Genomic DNA, 12,526 nt, shown 5'->3' on the forward strand with positions numbered 1-12,526 from the left:
CCATAGTGTGGTCCCCCTGCCATATATATAGTGTCTTCTCAGCCGAAAATTTTCAGGAATGTGAGTCACCATCACAAATGTGATGGGGCTTTAGTCGTTACCACAATAATAAATAGTAAATTACCCAAAACTGATGTTACATCAATCATAGACAAAACACCCCTGTAAAAAATAAATAAAATGAAGAACTGAGTTTCCTATAACAAATTAGAGAGACAAGGTGGGTGAGGAAATATCTTTTATTGGACCAACTTCTGCTGGTGAAAGAGAGAACCTTTTGAGCCTTCACCCACCTTATCTCTCTAATATCCTGGGACCAACACTGCAAAATATAAAAAGTTTTTTTTTTTAATTATAAATTATTTGACTCTAGAACCTGAACTGGACAAGCCAATATTTTGAGAATTTGTGAAAGGAAAGAAAAAAAAAAAAAGTATTCCTGAACTGAAGTTCTGATTTAAAGGGACACTGGTTAACAAAAAGTATGGACTTGATTCTATCCTATCACCCCAGATTTACACTTGTGTAATGCCACTGACATCCATGGATTTACATTATCGTAACGGATGGAGAATCAGACGTATTCAGACACATTTTCCCTTACCTACAGTATGTTAGTAACTCCTGAGATTATCATAATTGAAAGCTGAAAACCTACTTTACTTTTCACCATTTCCCCAGTTTATTTACTTTTTCCTCTTGAAAATAGACTAGTCAGTCTATTATTTTCAGTCATTCTATGACCTGTACACAGAAAATTAGGCCTGAGAAGAGCCCTCCGTCTAATCTATCTGCTCTTTCCCAAGGGCCTGTCACAGTAGGATCAAGGTGCTATATGCTGGGGAAAGGAGGGAGAGGCTGGAAGGGAAATCCATTCTCTGACCTATGTTGACTGTAATCATGAGTTGTTAATTTTGAGTGCAGTGTTTGATTGTCTTTGATTCTTTGGGGACTGGAGAAGAGGTGTATCTGGAAATGGTGAGGGTCTGACCCTCATTTGGCTCAAACCTGCTGCTGAGAAGGCCATACCTAGTGCTCCCTGGTAGTCTGCTGGATGACCGCAGCTGCTGCAGAGAGACCTGGAAAGTGAGGCAGTCTTGAAGATCTAATGCCCGTTCCCCAAGGGCTTTGTAAAAGAATACCAGAACTTTGGAGTGGTTCCAGTAAGGAAGGGGGAGCCAGTGCAGGCCACAGAGCATGCTCGTTAGCTCGCCCCCACCCTAAGCAGACAGGACACTAGAGTGTGTACGCGTGTACCAGTGTTATTTGACTCCTAGCCCTGCTGAGGAATTTGTTCAGCATGGCACTACAGGCCTTCCCCAGGGCCTTGGTGAATTAATGAAGTGTGACAATAGCATGCTGGTTCAGGGAGACACAAACAGCTCCTCTCAGAACCACTGCATCCTGATTTGGGGCAGAGCACTAGTAGGCCAGGTCTACAGTAGAAACTCATGCTGGCATAGCTGTCTGTCAGAAGCATGGAGAGGTGTGATCCCAGACTGATACAGTTGTGCTGGCAGAAGCCACTAGTGTAGACGTGGTTATACTGGCAAAATTGCCGGTATAATTTATTTTGATTAGGGGAGCTGGGATAAAGGGCATCCACACTAGGAGGGCTTTACCAGCATAGTATACCAGTATAGACATACTAACAAAGCCTTTAGGTGTATATCTGGCAGTAACCTCTCGGGTGGCTTATCTCAAGAGGAATCATCTCCTTTGCAGTTTGGCTTATTGGCCATTCTCTGTCCCTGGGGAAGTGGGTCTGGCACTCTTAAATCCTCCTTTCTCTGGATTATCATTGTAGCATCCTTTAGGTATACTGGTTTCCTGACTGGTCAAGCACCAAACTCCTCATGTTCGTCTCTAGGTCCTGCACAGTTTCATGTTGCTGGAAGCAGTCTCTGTGTGGAGATAAAGTGCTGGAACATGGTCTTCTCAGTGCTCTGTTGATCATGACGCCAGTTTAGCTCAAGCATGGGCTTGAAGTTAAAGGTGTTTAAGTGCTTTGCTGAATCAGGGCCTGTGATGTTACCAGTCTGTGTGTCCTGGGTATCCCATTCTATTACAGGTTCATGCTGTTGCGGTCTACAACAACTGTGTTCAGTATGTGTAGGATAATGGCAGCAGTAATAAAATGCATTTCTTCCCACTCTTAAGCACTGGTGGCTACTAGCCCTTTAATGTCTTTGTGTGAGAAGTTCAGCTCCTTCCCCCCCCCCCCCCCCACGGTTCTAGTCAGACACTACACTGAGGTCCTTTTTGTCCATCTCTGTCTATTCTGGTGCAAGTGTAAAAGATGGCATAATACCAAAGAGTGTGCAATAATCCAGTGTCCTGGCCAACATTCACTTTTTTCCTCTGCCTCTATCTCCTACCTCAGAATGTGGAATATTTGTTACCTTTGTATCTAACTCACTGCTTTGGGACAGCTAGAGGGTGAAAATTGACCAAATTAACATTGTCCGGATAGAACATAGGCTTTATCATGTACTAAAGCCCTCTATCTGCCCTTTGGATGTCAGTCTTATCACTCCAGAAACCATGGTATGAATTTCTGACCTAGTATATAATCAGTGCCATATTTCCAGTTGGTATTTCCCCAATAACTTTGGGGTTTCTCTCCATTGGTCAGAAGATAATTTGACTATTTGGTTTGTTGTATACAGTTAGCAGAGGGCTTTGCATCAATAGCAGTTTTCTAACAATGTTGGATTATAACAATATATTTAAATCCTCTCAGACAGGGAAGTATTATCCTCATTTTATAGACGAGGAAATTGAGTCATAGTGAAGTGACTTGGTACTGAATTAATAGTATAGCAGGATCTAGGAATCCCATTACCCAGTCCCTTGCACTGCCCACTAGACCAGAAGTTCCAAAAGTGTAGTCCACAGAATGTTGGCTAGTCACGTGATACAGGCTCTTCTGTTCCCAACTGGTAACATTTTATTAAAAGATTCCAGCAATCCATCAAATACTTTCCTAGCGTTACTTTTCCTTTTCAGGAGCTGCCTTAATCTCTACAGAGATATTACCTCATCATGACTGGGAGAATCTCGAGTCCAAAGAGGAGTGGTGCTCAAGATAGTACCTCTTAATGTGGTCTACACTATGGAAAAAGTTTGAGAGCCCCAGCCCTAAAGCACACTTCCTGTATGTGAAACACAAGCATCAACACCAGTTTCTCTTTTTTTTTCACCCCCCCAGCATTGGAGTGGATGGATTTGGTCAGCCAGCTGGTATTCCTGGCCGTCCTGCGACTGCGTATGGATACCGTCCTGATGAATCTTTCTACTATGGCTATGGTACCCGATAGAGCAGCCCTCTGCGTACGTTAGGGTGCTGTCTTCCTGCTCCATTAGAAACCAGTTGTATGTAGCTGACTTTAGAGCACTCCCTGGTAATGCATGGTTATACTGAAATGGGTCTGCGTGATATGTATCCTTTGGTATGTGTTAGCTCTAGATAAACCTAACCCTTTCTGGTTCTAGCATTTCAAACACAGACTGTGTTCACCCCTCAGTTTCTCTCTTTATTATAATTTTTGTATAGTGTTTGCCATGTGATTTGAAAGCAAGTATTGAAAAGCTACTAGACTGGAAAGTAAACATTACATTATGTATATTAAGCAAGTAATTTAATTTCTATTAAAAAGAAAAAACATTCAATCAGTGCTGATGAATGCCTGAGCTCTATTTTTCTCTCTGGTTCATGGGGGATTTTTGTAATTGCCTCTTGTGGAGCATTTTAAGTGATGTACATGTACTATTCAAGTAGTTGAGTAAGCCGCCCACTGGAAATGCCTAGTGCCTAGCATCCAATGGCTATACCCTGGAACACTGTTACTGAAATACAGCACTGGATTCAAGCATCCGAACAGCACACAGCCCAGAGCACTTTACAGCTGTAACATTGGAGGGTAGATGCAGATTCACTCATCTTGAGCTTGAAACAATTTTCAAACAGTTACAGCAGGGGTGGGCAAACTTTTTGGCCAGAAGGCCACATCTGGGTGGGGAAATTGCATGCAGGGCCGTGATTGTAGGGCTGGGGCAGGAGGTTGGGGTGCGGGAGGGAGTCAGCGTGTGGGAGGAGGTGCAGTGTGCAGGAAGGGATGCAGAGTGCGGGAGGAGGCTCAGGGCCGGGGGTTGGGATGCAGGAAGGGTGCGGGGCTTGGCAGGGCGTTGAGGTGCAGGAGGGGTGCAGCAGGGGGCTCAGGGCAGGCGGTTGGGGTGCAGGAAGGTTGCGGGCTCCGGCAGCGGCACACAGCGGGGCTAAGGCAGGCTCCCTGCCTACCCTGGTCCTGCACCACTCCCGGAAGCTGCCAGCACCATGTCCCTGCGGCCCCTGGGGCAGTGGGGGCAGAGGGTTTCATGCGCTGCCCTCGCCTGCAGGTACCTCCCCCGAAGCTCCCATTGGCCACAGTTCTCCATTCCCAGCTGCGGGGGGTGAGGGGAAGAGGCAGTGCCTGCTGCTTCCCGGAGTGGCGCGGAGCCAGGGCAGGCAGGAAGCCTGCCTTAGCCCTGTGGCACCATGGGGGTGTCGATCCTGCAGGCCGGATCCAGCCCACAGGCCGTAGTTTGCCCACCCTTGAGTTACAGCCTACTACAGTTACAGTAAGAGCCATCTCCACTATCTAAGTGACCACAATTAGAAACCATGCTTAAAAAGAATGCTTTAACATTCTAACAGAGTTCATCTAGCCTTTGTGTATGAGGCTGTGCAGTGTTAGAACAACGTATGCAGTAGCTAACTATGGACCTAAGCTAGAGCATGATTTTTAAGCTGCCCAACCCAATTTTGCACCATCCCAAAACCTGAGAACCACCCCATTAGCTCACAAGCACAGACTGTTAACTGTTGACTAGCAGTTACAGGGCCAAGAGGTCTCCACTTGAAACTAACATTCTTGCAGTGATACAATTTTTTTCCTGGGCCCAGATTTTTAAAGCTATTTAAAGGTTGCTGCACTCAGTGTTGCAACACCTAACTGATATAGAAGCTCAAGTCTCATTTTTAAAAGTGATTGAATAGGATTTAGGCTTGTAAGTGCCTAAATCCCTTTTTGAAAATGAGACTCAAGCTTCTAAATCATTAGGCATTGCAGTGATGAACACAGCAACACCTAAATACCTTTAAAAATCTAGGCCCTAGTCTAGGGTGAGTGCAGCATTGTTTGGGCTAGCATGAATCCTATAATAGATTCCCTGTCCCCAGTGGGCGTGGGAGAGCATGCTGCTAGCTGCCTTTTCTCTCACCAAATCATGTCAGACTGATGGTGAAGAGGGTGCCCGAAGAACTCATTTTCCAAAACAAGAATTGCTTCAAAATCCCTTTTTTTAAAAGTGTCTGTTTGATTTACAGAATTTTTTTTCAATCTCATCCCTTTTGATTTACTGAGATCCAAGGCCTGTATTATTAAACTCACTCACCTAAGACCAATGTATATGCCAAGGGAAAGATTTCAAAGGCACAAAGGAAAGTTAGGGAGTTGGGCATCTAACTGCCATGTGTACCTCTGAAAATCTCTCCTAAAATATGACATTGCCTGAAAAACCCTGTGTGATGTTTCAAAACTTCATGTGATCAGTTACAGTTAGTCAAGCTACACATAGCATTCTGTGCATCTGTGGGTGAGAGAGAATGGAAGGGACTTTAAAAACAGCCACAATACCAAACCAGACTTCCTCCCAGATGCTGCCTCAAACGCTATTCTTGGAGATGGGACAGTTACTAGCATTGCTGCTGCTACAACTAAAACCCCCTTTTAATCCTCCAAATCTGTTGTACATTTCTAAAGCAACCTTTAACAAATCTATTAAACTCTTGATGCCTTTTTGTTCACAATACTGCCCCTTTCTAGATCCCTCCTACTGATCTGGGCCTATGTTTGTGTGCACGGAGGCCATGCCACATCTGCCTGCCATATCTCAGATGTAGACATAGTTACAGCTGCAAGGGAAACTCCTGGAACTGCACACACCCGGGCTTTTCATTTGGAGAACTCTGCGTTCACATCTGTTATTTTAAAAGATCTTCAGAGAACTAGCATTACATTTTTCAAAGCAGTTGTCCTCCTTTTTGAATTTGCTTTGAAAGCAGTTAAGAGTGGGTTCTTAAAGGCTCCGCACAGTACTAGGGAAACTAAAACTGCATTTAATTGAGAGTTTCAGGTTAACAAGGACTATAGCTAGGCCTGGCGTATGGTGTGTGCCTGTAATTGTACTACATCTGATCAGTCCCAAAATAAATAGCAATGGAAAATCTCTGGCTGCATTTTAATATCAAATATTGGAAATTTTATGAGAAAAGAATGAAAGAACTAAATGTTCACAGCTTGGCTAAGAGCAACTAAGGGAAGGGAATCATTATCCACAAGCAGGGCTTGGTAAAAACTCGCCTGAGGACTGAGTTTGCTAGCCAGGATGAAAAACAGCTATGCTGCTATGTTCACCAAGGCAGGGGTGTCAAAATCATTCTGGGGAGAGAGACAAAATCCCTTTTTAATTATGGTCTCTGGGCCATGTAAAAATGCATGACCTCATATGTTCTCAACCCACAGCAGATCAACCGTGGAGGTCAGTGGGAGATTTGGGAGTCTGGCCTATAAACTAACTTTTTAGTTATTCTCATTATTTACTGTGTTCAGTCCCTTAGAGGCATATTCTGCATCAACTGGAGGAAAATTCTGCTCTCCATTAGGTGCCTTGCTATTTCTGCCCTTTGTTGTTCTTGCTTTCTCATCCTCCTTTCTCTTTGTCTCCCTCTTCCCTGGCTTTAGGTTGCTCCTCCTTGCTTCCCAGTGTTTCTTTCCCTGTAATATCTTCCAATTTGGGGTCACTGCCCATTCCATTGCTAAATTAAACAAAGATATAGTTAATACTAGTGTCTAAAGTCTCATTAGTTTGCAGAGTTAACACTAGAGTGAGATTAATAGTAGGCAGAGAAGATCACATCTCTGAGACAGTGTTTCAAGCTCTCTGCAGACACAGACAATCCTGTACAAGTAACATTGGGTTTGCAGTTGGAAGATTTTCTTCAGAACCCTGAAAGCAAGAATTATTATTATTTTTAATAATGAAAGCTGAGATTCTGCTGATCCTGAATATGCTATGTGAGCTACAAACAGTCTGTGCAACCTGTAGTTTGTATGTTTGATACCTCTGCACTAAAGCCACAACCCCAGCAATGTAAAGAAATAAACCAGTTGTGTGCTTATCGTGATGTAGTGTATTTAATTGCAGTGTGTTATCAATCAGCTTCCTATTTAATACTTCTTCCATCTCCCTTGCTTTTGGTTTATTTGTATTTTGCTAGTACCTGGGAGACCCAGTCATGGCCCCCAAAATAATAGGTGCTTGATAAACACAGAACAAAAAGACTGACTCTGCCCTAAAGAGCTTACAGTCTACCCTCTTGCTCTGCTTAGCTCTGCCCTACTTCTTGTTCATTGTGTATGTCTTCCTACGTTTGATTTTCAGGGTCTTCTCTTTTCTTTCTTCTTATTCTGCAAGGTCTTCTCCCCTGTCTGCCCTATTTTCTCTCTCACACCTCTCCCTACTTAAAGCTCCATGTTGAAAGCCTGATCCAAAGACTCTAAGGGCTTGGCTACACTTGCGAGTTAATGCGCAATAAAGGAGCCCCGTGCGCACTAGCTCACTACCTGTCCACACTGGCAAGGCACGTAGAGCACTATGATGCCATGGCTACAGCGCTGCTGGTACTCCACCTCAGCGAGTGGAATAACGTTTCCTGCACCCCCGCTGGAGCGCTGCAGCGCCAGTGTGGACGACCTGTCCTGTTAATGCGCTCTGATCGGCCTCCAGAAGTGTCCCACGATGCGTGTTCTAGCCACTCTGGTCATCACTTTGAACTCTACTGCCCTGCCCTCAGGTGACCAACCGTCAGACCCGCCCTTTAAATTCTCTGGGAATTTTGAAAATCCCCTTCCTGTTTGCTCAGCAAGCCGTGGAGTGCTCTCAGCGCATCTTTCCTCGTGACCATGCCTCCACGCGCCAGGCGATCCCCAGTATGGAGCAATGGCAAGGTGCTGGACCTCATCAGTGTTTGGGGGGAGGAAGCTGTCCAGTCCCAGCTGAGCTCCAGCCATAGGAATTACGATACCTTCGGGTAGATATCAAGGGACATGATGGAAAGGGGACATGACTGGGACATGACTGCTGTGCAGGGTTAAAGTGAAGGAGCTGCGGAATGCCTACCGCAAAGCCCACAAGGCAAACAACCACTCCGGCGCTACCCCGCGACCTGCCATTTCTACAAAGAGCTGGACGCGATACTTGGGGGTGACCCCACTTCCACTCCTAGTACCACCATGGACACTTCAGAGCCCAGTTCAACAAGGCAGGAGGAGGATGAAAGCAGGAGCGAGGGTGAGGAGGAGGAGGAGGAGGAAGACACCCCAGAATCCCTAGATGCATGCAGCCAGGAGCTGTTCTCAAGCCAGGAGGAAGGTAGCCAGTCGCGGCGGCCGGTGCTTGGGGAAGGCCAAACACCAGAGGAGGTTCCCAGTAAGTGGCTTTTATTTTGGGAAGGAAGTTATTTGGTGCAGGCTCTTGGGGTGAGGAGGATTAGGGCTGCATGCATGCCTAGCTAGGGCGTTGATGTGCTCTCTCACATTGTGGTAATTGGCCTCAGTGATCTCTTCAAAGGTCTCATCCAGAACTTGGGCAATGCGCTTGCGCAGGTTTCTCGGGAGAGTCACTGTGGTCCTTGTCCCAGTAAGGCTAACTTGTCCGCGCCACTGTGCCATGAGGGGTGGGGAGACCATTGCTGCACACAGGCAAGCTGCATATGGGCCAGGGCGGAAGCCAAATTGCAGTAGAAGACCCTCCCTTGCTTCCGAGGTCACCCTCAGCAGCGAGATATCTTCCAGGACAAACTCCTGTGGAAAATGTGGGGACGGTGTTCAGTATAGGGGCCCTCTGCCACTGTTGTCTCTCCCCAAAGCACAGAAACCCAGAGGACAGTACAGCCATGAAACAATCAGTCACTCTTTACCCTGTGCTTACTCACCATTTTGGGGCTCCTGTGGGTTTATGTGCGTTCGCTTTGGGACGGGCAAATTATGCTATTGTGTAGACTGTGCTTGCCCTTAAGTATGGGGGAATCATTCCTCTATCTGGTGTGAACAATGCGGCCTTGCCTTTTGCCTTTACAGATGCAACCTTGAGATCTCACCCATCCGTGTTATCACTGGCCGAAAGACTCCAAAGAATCAGAAAGAGGCCACGTAGAAGCAAGGAAGATATGCTGCATGAAGTAATGCAGCATTCAAGTAATGAAAATCAAAAAGTGCAGGAGTGGCGGGAGAGTGAAAGGAGGATCCACCAACAGAACGAGGAGCACTGGCACAAAAACGCGGTGCTCCAGCAGAATAGCACAGATCAGCTGATAAGCATAATGGAGCGCTAAGTAGACTATCCAGGTGCTCATAACCATGCAGGCGGAGCACTACCCCGTCCTGCCCCCCCTTGCAGCCCTTGTCCCAAAACTCTTTCTCTTGTGCCCTCCAACCCACTTTCCCCAATATCTGGGTTCTTCTTGCCACCAGCTGCCTCCAACACCTGTAGCTTCACCACCCAGCCCTGAAAACTACGACCCTTGCCCACTGCACTCAACCCCCATCACCATGCAGTATAGCCATCCTGAAGTGCAGCACTCATTGCCCAGCACTCCAGACAGGACATACGCAAATCTGTGATTGTACTGTTTCCCACCCCACCCCCTTGCCCTTTCTGTTTCCCAAACAGTTGTTTTTCTTTTCAATAAATGGATTTTTTGGCTTTGAAAACATTCTTTATTATTGCATAAAGTAAAAGATACCTTAGCCCGGGAAAGAAACGGGCCCTGCAAGTCAGCATAGCAAACACAGATTCCTACTAACGTTGGAACCACTGCACTTCACTCCTGTGCAGGGCACCAGACATTACTGCTGGCTTTCAGCTCAGATTGCTCCCTCAAGGCATCCCTAATCCTTGCAGCCCCACACTGGGCCTCTCTAAATAGCCCTGCTCTCTGGCTGTTCAAATTCAGCCTCCAGGTATTGAACCTCTGAGTTCCATGTCTGAGTGAATTTTTCACCCTTTCGTTCACAAATGTTATGGAGGGTACAGCACGCAGGGATGCTGTCATCGGCCAAGTCCAGCTTCTCATACAGAGAGTGCCAGCAGCCCTTTAAACAGTCAAAAGCACACTCCACAGTCATTCGGCACCGGCTCAGCCTGTAGTTGAACCATTCCTGGCTGCTGTCTAGGCTCCCTGTGTAGGATTTCATGAGCCACGGCATTAAAGAGTAAGTGGGGTCTCCAAGGATCACAATGGGCATTTCAACTTCCCCTACGGTGATCTTCTGGTCTGGGGAAAAAAGTCCCAGCTTGCAGCTTCCTGAACAGGCTAGTGTTCCGAAAGATGTGTGCGTCATGCACCTTTCCGGGCCAGCCTGCGTTAATGTCAATGAAATGCCCACGGTGATCCACAAGCGCTTGGAGAACCATAGAGAAATACCCCTTCCGATTAACGTACTCGGAGGCTAGGTGGGCTGGTGCCAGAATTGGAATATGTGTGCCATCTATCGCCCCTCCACAGTTAGGGAAACCCATTTGTGCAAAGCCATCCACAATGTCCTGCTGTACGGGGAGATTTTGGCAAACCAGTAAAGTGCCTGAAACCACTATAAAAACAACAAAGAGTCTGGTGGCACCTTAAAGACTAACAGATTTATTTGGGCATAAGCTTTCGTGAGTAAAAACCTCACTTCTTCGGAAGTTAGTCTTTAAGGTGCCACCAGACTCTTTGTTGTTTTTGTAGATACAGACTAACACGGCTACCCCCTGATACTTGAAACCACTATGGCTTATTGTTAAAAGCAGCCTATTCAGCAGTCTCAGCTTGACCAAGGCAGGAGGGGAGGTGGGGTTGGGGTGCCACAGAAAGGGCAGCTTGACCCCCCGTCCTTCCTGATAAGAATTGTGTTGAAGTTGCTGATGCATGCATTTTTAAATAGCAGGATGTGCCCCAGGAATGTCTATTGGGGTCTTAAGGCTGCAAACTCTGGAAAAACCCACACCTGGTTAATCAATAATCAGAAGGAACCTCTTGCTTGACCATTGAAACTGCTTACTTAAGTTTTCTTTAAGGGACATGTCATTCTATTACTAATGTATAAATAAGGGGGAAAAGTTTGAGGTAGTTGGACTCTTTTGGGACTCTCCCTCTGGATACATCTTGTGGTCCCCACCAGCAGACGGAAGATTTGGCCACCGGCATCCTGCCGCTGTGGCACTCAAGAGCCACACTCAGCTTTGGTAATTATCAAGAGTTGGGGGGTGTTTTACTAACCTGTTGCGGATGTGTGTAAGTGCTTGAGACGAAGTAAAGCTTAGCTTTAAGTGAAAGCATTCTTGTGTTGTCCTGTTTGTGCCAGCCATCTATCAGTCGGATGGCCGTGTCTCCCCTGATTTATTTCCTGACACCACCTTGCACAGAGTAAAAGTTACCAAGAGCTTTGAATTGAAAGAACCCCTGGTAACCCTGCACATTACCCAGAGTCATGGTTCTTCTGAGCAGGATGCAATTAATGGCCCTGAAAACTTGCATCAACACGATTCCAACGGTCGACTTTCCCACTCCAAACTGGTTAGCGACCGATGGGTAGCTGTCTGGAGTTGCCAGTTTCCAGATTGCAATAGCCACCTACTTCTCCACCATCAAGGCAGCTCTCAATCTTGTGTCCTTGCGCCGCAGGATGGGGGCGAGCTCCTCACACAGACCCATGAAAGTGGCTTTTCTCATCCAAAAGGAAAGTTCTGCAGCCACTGCTCGTCATCCCACACTTGCATGATGATGTGATCCCACCACTCAGTGCTTGTTTCCCAAGCCCAAAAGTGACGTTCCATGGTGGTGGGCATGTCTGTGAATGCCACAAGCAAACTCGTGTTGTATGTGTTACTCGAGTCAATATCATTGGAGCCCTCACTGTCACTTTCGATCATAAGGAATAACTCTACTGCCAAACATGACTTGCTGGCGAGACTCGTCAGCATACTCCTCAGCAGTTCAGGCTCCATTCCTGCAGACCAAAAGAGAAGACAGAGTCCGCAGTACAAATAACGTTGAAAGATGGCGCCAAATGTGGATGGAAGCACAGGGAATACTGGAATGCAAACCAATGCATCACGGGGCGTTGGGACAGGACCCAGAGTGCCCTGCACCCCCCATCCCCTTCCCACAAGCCACAGTGCCAGAATGGGAAAAGGTGCTCTGTGGGATAGCTTTCCATAATGCACCACTCCCAATGCCACTGCAAGTGCTGCAAATGTGGCCACGCCAGTGCACAAGCAGCTGTCAGTGTGGACAGACTGCAGCGTTTTCCCTACTGTGCTCTCAGAAGGCAGGTTTAACTCACAGCGCTCTACATCTGCAAGTGTAGCCATGCCCTAGGTCTTGTCTACACATGAAGTTGTTCCTGATTAACTCTATGTGTGGACACTTATTCCAAAGTGA

General features: G+C 46.6%; 1 protein-coding gene across 3 annotated transcripts in view; it reads left to right on the top strand.

Annotated features, from left to right (window-relative positions):
* KIFAP3 (kinesin associated protein 3) overlaps window positions 1–9,501 on the top strand; it is a 154,196-nt gene extending 144,695 nt beyond the window's left edge. The window contains exon 21 of one of the 3 annotated variants that reach the window (XM_034778758.1): window positions 9,183–9,501. In XM_034778758.1, coding sequence (XP_034634649.1) covers window positions 9,183–9,436 — 254 coding nt within the window. In that variant the 3' untranslated portion in view covers window positions 9,437–9,501. The other 2 variants (XM_034778756.1, XM_034778757.1) reach the window with 2 other exon arrangements.
* Window positions 9,502–12,526: the final 3,025 nt, after the last annotated feature.

The sequence above is a fragment of the Trachemys scripta genome, chromosome 8 (assembly GCF_013100865.1).
Source record: "Trachemys scripta elegans isolate TJP31775 chromosome 8, CAS_Tse_1.0, whole genome shotgun sequence".
Taxonomy (NCBI): domain Eukaryota; kingdom Metazoa; phylum Chordata; order Testudines; family Emydidae; genus Trachemys; species Trachemys scripta.